Source organism: Callorhinus ursinus, unplaced genomic scaffold (genome assembly GCF_003265705.2).
Source record: "Callorhinus ursinus isolate GAN/ISIS: 27379988/994484 unplaced genomic scaffold, GSC_fseal_2.0 scaffold28, whole genome shotgun sequence".
NCBI lineage: Eukaryota > Metazoa > Chordata > Mammalia > Carnivora > Otariidae > Callorhinus > Callorhinus ursinus.
The window spans coordinates 20,830,155-20,837,861 of NW_027397090.1; the positions used below are offsets into that span (position 1 = coordinate 20,830,155).

The following is a 7,707-nucleotide window of genomic DNA, read 5'->3' on the forward strand; positions in this document are numbered from 1 at the left end:
GCACGGAGGGACATGTGCCCCGTGCTAAGTGATGATGAGTGACAGCACCTGTGTGAGGCCAAGGTGGGTGCTCAGAAGTGAGGCCCTCCCTTTCGGTGCCCCTCAGTCACATCCATGACTTGACTTAAATCCCCACCTTGGGGCTCAAACTGGGGTGCACAGACCAGCTGCACAGCCTCCCTGGGACTTGGGGGTGGGACAGAGAGCCGGGTCCCTCACTGGTTGTGACGTTGCCATAGAACCAGAGGCAGCACAGGGATATCCTCTGCATGGGGGCCACATGGTGTTGGGCAGGCTTGGGAGCCTCAGGGCAGGGACGGGGGTGGGGCAGGAGGGATCCATGCCTCCTGGGTCCAAAGCCCCTCCCCACCACAGCTCCTGGGGTATTTGCAGAGGTCTCCCCGAGGAGAGCAAAGCTGTGGTCAGCATGGGGTCTGAGGTGGGCCAGAGGAAAGGCCCTGAGTCAGCCAGACATGCCTGTGTGCCCCACCACGGCCTCGAGGTAGCTCCCAGCACCCATCTGGGGGTGCTGGGGTGGGCTCAGGAGTCCTGGGTTCAAGTCTCCCTGCTGGGAGCCTCAGTTTCCCCATAGTAGAATGGGTGTTGCACACCAAGGCCCCAGGCCAGGTCCCTTAGCAACTCCTGCTAGTTCCATCCTTGGCCTCCTGGGGGTGGTGTCTCCACTTGGTCATAACCTATGGGATTCTGGTCATAAGCCATGGACCCCGTGGCAGGAAGCATCCCGGAAGCTGCCCTGAGCCTCAGTGTATGAGTGCGGTGGGGGGTGGGGGTGTCCCTGGGAGGGGCAGGGAGAGGCCTGGGCGTATCCGCAGTCTTCCTGGAGGAGGTGACCCCCAGACTTGGAGGATGAGAAGTCTGGCCCTAGGTCGGGCCAGCAGGGAAGGGAGGCTGAGGGTCGGTGTGCCTGGGCCCCCCAGGTCCCTCGGCAACTGTTCTCTGACCTGGTTTACTAAGGAGGAGCCACTGCCCGCCCAGAGGACCTCCTCTCGGCCTGCGGCTGGGCCCTCAGCCCAGCCAGCTCCCTGGACTGGCCAGCGTCAGCCGCTGACCCTTAGGAAAGGTGGGAGGAAGCCAGACTAGACCTGACCTGCCAGCGATGTCTCTTCGCCAAACCACAGGCCACCTGCCCTACTGGAACTCCAGACACACAGCCTCACCCCGCGATCACCTGCAGCGCATCAGCTTGATGGCCCAAGTCAGCAGTTGATGTCAGGGCCAGGAAGTTGGAGCCCAGCAGCTCTGTCATTAGTGGTTTGCGGAGCACCGGCTGGACACAGCCAGCTGGGCTGAGGGCTGCCTGCAGGTTGGACAAAGCACACATGGCTAGGGCATGCCCTGGGCAGCACAGGGCGTGGGCTAAGGGTCAGCAGCGCCTGGGGCTTTGTGTCTGGGAGGGAAGCGGCTGACAACATGCACCTAAAGAAGCATGGTGCTTTCAGGAGCTGCCCCAGGGCACGGTGAGGGGGGCCGAGGGCCACTGCCAGATGGTCTGTGATCAGGTGAACAGGAAGGAGCCACCCACATGGAGGCCTGATCAGATGGGGTAAATGGGGAGCACAAAGGCCCGCAAGTATAGAGTCCATGGAATAAACAGAAGGGCAGAGGGGAGGCTGAAGGGAAGGGAGGGTGCAGGGGTCTCAACTGTTCGGGAACCAGGAGCAAGGACTTTTTCAAGAAGACTACAGAGTTGGGGCGCCTGGGTGGCTCAGTGGGTTAAGTGTCTGCCTTCAGCTCAGGTCATGATCCCAGAGTCCTGGGGTTGCGTCTCGCATCGGGCTCCCTGCTCAGTGGGGAGTCTGCTTCTCTCTCTCCCTCTGCCTGCTCGGCTCATGTTTTCTCTCTCATGTTCTCTCTCTCTCATATAAATAAATAAATATTTTTAAAAAGAGAGAGAGATTTAAGCTGGCCAATGACATCATCTTCAAAATAGGATTGGGGGAGTGATTCAATCTATGTTCTGTGTTTAAAGAAGAAAATTTATTTATTAATGAAAAACAACACAATTTTAAAAAATATGATCTAAATCAGCACTGAGTATCACAAACCCCCAAAATTATGGAACCCTCCAAATAAGATAGATTTTTTTTCCCTTATTCACACCCAAGAAGTCTTGAGGTGGGCAGCCCAGGGAAGGTGTGTGAGCCAAGCACCAGGAACACAGGCTCCTTCTGTCTTTAGCTCTGCTGTATGAGACTCCCAGGCCAAAGGTCCCCTCATGGGCCAGCGTGGCTGCTGGAGCTCTGGCCATTACATCTGTATTCCACCCAGCGGACAGGAGGAAGTAATAAAGAATGGCTCACCCCCTCCATTTCAGGACCCTTCCCTGATGTTGCACGCCCCCTTCCACTGCCAGAATGTAGCCACCCGGGCACCCCTAGCTGCAGGAGAGCCAGGAAACACAGCTTCTCTTCTAGAAAGCCATTTGCTGAGCTAAAAATCAGCAGTCTGTGACAGAGGGAGAAGGGAAGAACCGACAGTGAGGGTGACCATGGACCCTGCCACCTGGCTGCCCAGGACAAGGGCTTTGCTGGGTACAGATGCCTAGGGATGACAAGCAGAGTCAGCCCCACCCTGCTGGGGGGAGGGGTCGGGGCTTCAGGAGGAAGCCACCTGTCACTGCTCTCTCTCCATGGTCCCAGGCGAGTCCCTCCAGGCCGGCCAGCCTGCCACCCACATGCTCTGTTAATGGCTAACCAACATTCCAAAACATGGATGGCCGTAACTCAGTGTCTCTTTCATGGTGGACACTCCCTTCATCTGTTTCTGGGGTTCAGAGCCCTCTGGGGCTCGCTGCATCTTACTGGGTGGCCTCGGCGGGTCACGTCTCGCTGGGGGACTGTGGGAGGTGGGGCAGACACCTGCGTGCGTGCCCACGTCACACTACCTGGCCTGTTACCATCCCTGCCCAGGCATGCCTGCGTGACCTTGGCACACGCCTCTCTTGTCTTTAAAGTGGGGGTGATGGCACAGCACCTCCTCATCGGCCTGGCTGTCTCCCTCTAACCTTCTGGACATAGAGTGGCAACTCCCACCTCCTGGCTCTGAGCCCCCATCTGGTGGGAGCTGTGGTCCCTGCAAGTACCTGACAGACGCACAGAGCCTGGGCCCACCCGCTGCCGTGTCGCGGTCCCAGGGTGTGCCAGTTGCCGTCGGCTCTCCCTGACGGTGGGCATGTGCGGGCCGGACCGAGCACAGGCTCGCTCAGCTGGGGCGCCTGGGGCGTGCCAGGCCACATTTCCCCCACCAGCCCCTCCCTGCGTAAAATGGAAACACCGCCCACAGGGATCCGCGCCTCGCAGAGACAGAGGGGCCAGAGACCCTGAGACTGCCTAAGTCTCTTGCTGGGGAAACGTGGCCTGTCTGCACACACATCCTCCCAGCCCACAGTGGCGCACTGTGCTCTCCCCGTGGTAATGCGGGGACACAGCTCTGGGGGGCTGGGGGGGGTGGGTGAGACCAGAGTCCCTCCCCACCAGGAGGGATGTTGCTCAGGTGTCCTGGGCTCTGCCCACCTGGGGCATGGAGCTGTCCCACTGCCCGGCTGAGTCATCACTGCTGGGGCCTGCTCCAGGTGATGGAGGCCGGCAGAAGCTCCACAGCCCCCACACGCCGGACACTGGCCTTGGTGTCAAACGGGCTGGGACGCTTCATCTTCACAGCATCCCCATGTGTCAGACAGAAGTGTGTCCCTAGCACACAGCTCTGTGGAGACGCTGTGTGCAGCTGTGTCTGAAGGTATGTGCGGCTTGGGCGTCCCCGTGTCTCTGCGGGAGCACGGCCAGCCCACCCCTCCCCGGCCCACCACCTCTCCGGGGACGCTCCCCATCATTACTTGTCCACAGACCCTCAGCTCAGTTCAGCATCCCGGACCCACCTGGCCGCCCCTGCCGGTCTCTGCAGGAGGATTTGAAACCCTTTTGGTCTATGCTGGAAACAGTCTGGGAAACACACTTCCCAGGCAAATGAGGATAACACAACAGAGCCAGGAAGTCCCTCCCTGAGGGTACTCCAGGGAGGGCAGGCCTGGAGGGCAACCCGCAGCTGTGGTCCCCGCGACGCTGACCCCAGGAAGGTGAAATGTGGGGGCCTACAAACCCAGGTGCAAATGCTGAATTGTTACACCAGAATCCTTCCTGACTTCCTCCTTCTGGACGGAGCAGACGGTGAACCTCAGCTCTGAGCTGCCCTGGGGCCTGCAGGAGAAATGCTCTGGATGGCAGACCCAGTGCCACCCCCAGCCTTCTGCCTGCAGCCCCCACATGGCCCACAAGACCCTCTCACCTGCCGAAGGGGCTGAGGCTCCCCGGGTCCTCTCCTCTCCCCACCCCTCCCCTCCCAGCCTCCCCTGCACCCTCAGGACCCTCTCTCTGGCCCCTCCAGGAGCTGGCGCCGCCCCTAGGTGGGGGGGGTGCTCCTGTGTGAAAGGTGTTAACATTTAAAACTCGGGGTTTCCAGCGGCGTGTTTGCAGTCAGGTATGGGCTCCGTGAGAAGAACTGCCCTCGGGTGCCGTGCCCATGCCCGCCCAGACCCCGGGGCACTGCGGAGTGCCCACTCACAGGCGGGAAGCAGGACAGGGGGGGGGACAGAGGCACTGACCAGGTCCCCGAGCTTCAGTTCCCTCCGCCTCCCGCTGGGCCGCCGCGCCCTGGGACGGTCCCCACCGCGGTGCCACCACCCAGCAGGTGATGCTGCCCCCCACACCAGGGAGGAGAAGAAGGCCAGCAGGAGGGCCCAGACCTGGTTTAGTGGAAGATCCCTTTTCTTGAGAAATACTCCGGGTGACGTGCGTTTTCCATGCCTTCGGTTTCACTTATAAAACTGCTCTCCCAGCAGGGGTGAGGCGTGGGGTTGGGGAGGGGAGGTCTCAGCCTGGAGTGTGGCCAGGACCCTGGGCAAGGCAGGCTCTGGGTTCTCAGTCCCACGGTGCCCACCTGCTGTCCATGCGGACCTGGGGGAGCGTTCCGTCTGCTGCTTAGACGGCCCACAACCATCCCAGGAGTTCTGAGCTCATCCTCCGGGGCCTCTCCCCAGCTGCACCTCACTTTCGTCCCCTGCCAGGTGACGGGGAGAGCCCACTTCCCAAGGCTGTAAGACAAGCCACGCACCCGGCCGCAGGCAGGGCCGCCCCACAAGCTGCGGCCCCCTGGGTCTAGAACAGGGCCTGGCTTACAGTAGGCATCCCATGCTGACCAGGGTGAATGAACAAGCCTCCAGCTCAGCGACCTAACTTGCTGCTGCCTGACCTGGGGCACTGCTGCTGACCTTCTTTGATGTCAGTTTATGGGCAGGGCAAAAGATCAGCCCACAGGGCCTAAGAAGACCACTCCCCCATCACAGATCGGGAAGCTGACACGGACAGGTCCAGCCACCTGCCCCAGCCCACCCAGCTAGATGGTTCAGGGTTCTAGAGTCCGGTAGCCTGGCACCTGCTCGGCCCTGAGAGGGACCGTGGCATGCCCCAGAGCCGCTGGTGGCCGCGCGCGCTGCACACTAGGGGTGCCCGGGGGGAGACATCAGTAGACACTGCGGCAGAAGTGGGAAGAAAACCAGCTGGGCCTGGCTGCGAGCTCAGGGTCAGGACCAGAGGACACAGTGGCCGGGTCTTCGCAAACCAGCCCCGGGAGGTAACGCCCGGCCCCTCCCGCCCCTGCGGCCCCTCCGCACCCGCCTGGCTTCGGATGCCTGGGAGCGGCGCGCGTGCCCTGGGAAACAGGACCCGATTGAGCCAAGGGCTGGGGTAGCCGACGCGCTCTGGACACCCGCCGCGGCCCGCCCGGGCACGGGGCGCCACCCCAGGCACCGGGGCCTGCCTCCCGCCAGGGGGCACGGAGGCTGCGCCAACAGGGCGGGGGCCGGCACCAAGCGGGCCCAACCCGCGGCGTTGGCCCTCTGCCTCCCCCCACCTCCCGAGCGTGCGGGAGGCCAGGCTCAGAGGCTGGGGGACCCAGGGTCAGGGAGCCCAGGGTGCGGGCCGGGCTTCCCGGCTTCGCGGCACCCGGAGAACCCCCACGCCGTGGCCGCGGCGCGCTCGCATTCCTGGCACGCCCAGCAGTTTGCGAAGTGGCCCGGGAAAGGCTGGCTCTTGGCCTCGTTTCACAGATTAAAAGTATCCACGACTGGGGCAGAGCGGACGTGCCAACGCCCGCGCGAGGCCCGGGCCTGGGGGGACCGCGCCGCCCCCGCTGAACTCGCCGGAGCCCCCTGCGGTGGGGGGGGGTCCTGTGGGTCCCGCGGGCCCCCGCCCCTGCCGGGGGCGGAGTCCGGGCGCGGCGGGGCGGGCCGGGGACGGAGTCCGAGGCGGGCCGGGGGCGGAGTCCGGGCGCGGCGGGGCGGGCCGGGGGGCGGAGTCCGAGGCGGGCCGGGGGCGGGCCGGGGGCGGGCGCGCAGCCGGGGCCCCGCGACCCCGGCGCGGGCGGCGCTCAGGCCCCGAGCGAGGCGCCTCTGGCGGCCGCACCATGGAGTCGGGTCCCGAGGAGTACGAGCTCAACGGCGACCTGCGCCCTGGCTCGCCCGGCTCGCCGGACGCCTCGGTAAGCCCCGCTACGCTCGCGCCGCTGTACGATCTTGGCCGGTGCCCGCCCTCTCTGGGCCCCGCGCCCGCGGCTCCCCAGGCACCTACCTGGGGGCGCCGGCCGGCTGCGCGCCGCTTCCGCACTGCAGGGTGCTGGGGTCCTCGCGCCCCGTTCGTCCCGTGTCGTCGGTCCGAGCGGTGGCGCCGGGGCTCCGGCCACTCCGGCAGGGGCGAGGGTCCGGCTGGGAAGAGCCCACGCCGAGCCACGAGGTGGAGGGGCCTGGGCGCCACCTTCCCCCGCCTTCCGCGCGGGCCTCTAACTCCGGCCCCCGCATCTCCTCCCGCTGCTGCGCGCCGAGGCGCGCGGGATCCCAGCCTGCGGGCCCCACGCCAGCAGCGGGCAGACGGTTACGTCACCCGCCGTGTCCACCGCGACCGCGCTGTCTGCTGCTTGCCCAGGTGGGGAACCTGGGGCGGCTGTGGCCCCCGCTCCTGTACCCAGCGCAGGCCCTGGGGCAGTGGTCCCGACTCCCACTTGAGGGGTGGTTGCGCCCCTCCGCCCCGGGGTCCTGTCCGGGGGTGCCATGCCTCCTTCCCAGGGCCCAGCACTTCCCCAGCGCCTCTGTTTGTGGTGCGGTCCTGGGCATGGCCCTCCGGTGACTTGTTGACTTTGAAAATTCTTTCACTTTCTGACCCCCCTGGGGATGGGGGCAGGGACGGCCGTCTCTGCGCTGAGTGAACCAGACTGGGGCAGCGCTGCCCGAGTGTGGGAGGACATGTGGGGTGAGTGAGCTCCCCCGGGGGCAGGCGGAGGCCCTCCTGTGTGCGGGTGGCCCCATGCAGTAATCTTGTCCATCTTCCCTGTTTTTGGTGGAAACCTGCGGCTCAGCCTCCGTGCTGACCCATCAGTAAAGCTTGACAGCCCTGGGGTGGCACAGGACGTTTGTCCCTGGGTTGGTGGTGGGGAGGCCTGCACAGTGGGGACGGTGGCACCAGGTACAGCAAGACCGGAGTGGCGGGTGGCATGGCGGTGTAGGGAAGGGTGTCCCAGCAGAGGGGGGACTGCGACGGAAAGGCCCAAGGGCTGGACCACCAAGGAAGTCAGGGCTGGGGAGGAGGCGTGTATGACAGCAGGTCAGGCCCCTCCGTGGCTCCGAGAGCCAGCGTGGTGGTC

The 7,707-nt window shown here is 64.6% G+C and overlaps 1 protein-coding gene across 1 annotated transcript in view; it reads left to right on the plus strand.

Annotated features, from left to right (window-relative positions):
- The first annotated feature begins 6,419 nt into the window (after positions 1-6,419).
- Positions 6,420-7,707, plus strand: part of NINJ1 (ninjurin 1) — a 9,973-nt gene continuing 8,685 nt past the window's right edge. Inside the window, exon 1 of the mRNA XM_025891747.2 lies at positions 6,420-6,552. Within this exon, the coding sequence (XP_025747532.1) occupies positions 6,478-6,552 (75 nt within the window). The 5' untranslated portion in view covers positions 6,420-6,477. The remainder of the gene's footprint in view (positions 6,553-7,707) is intronic.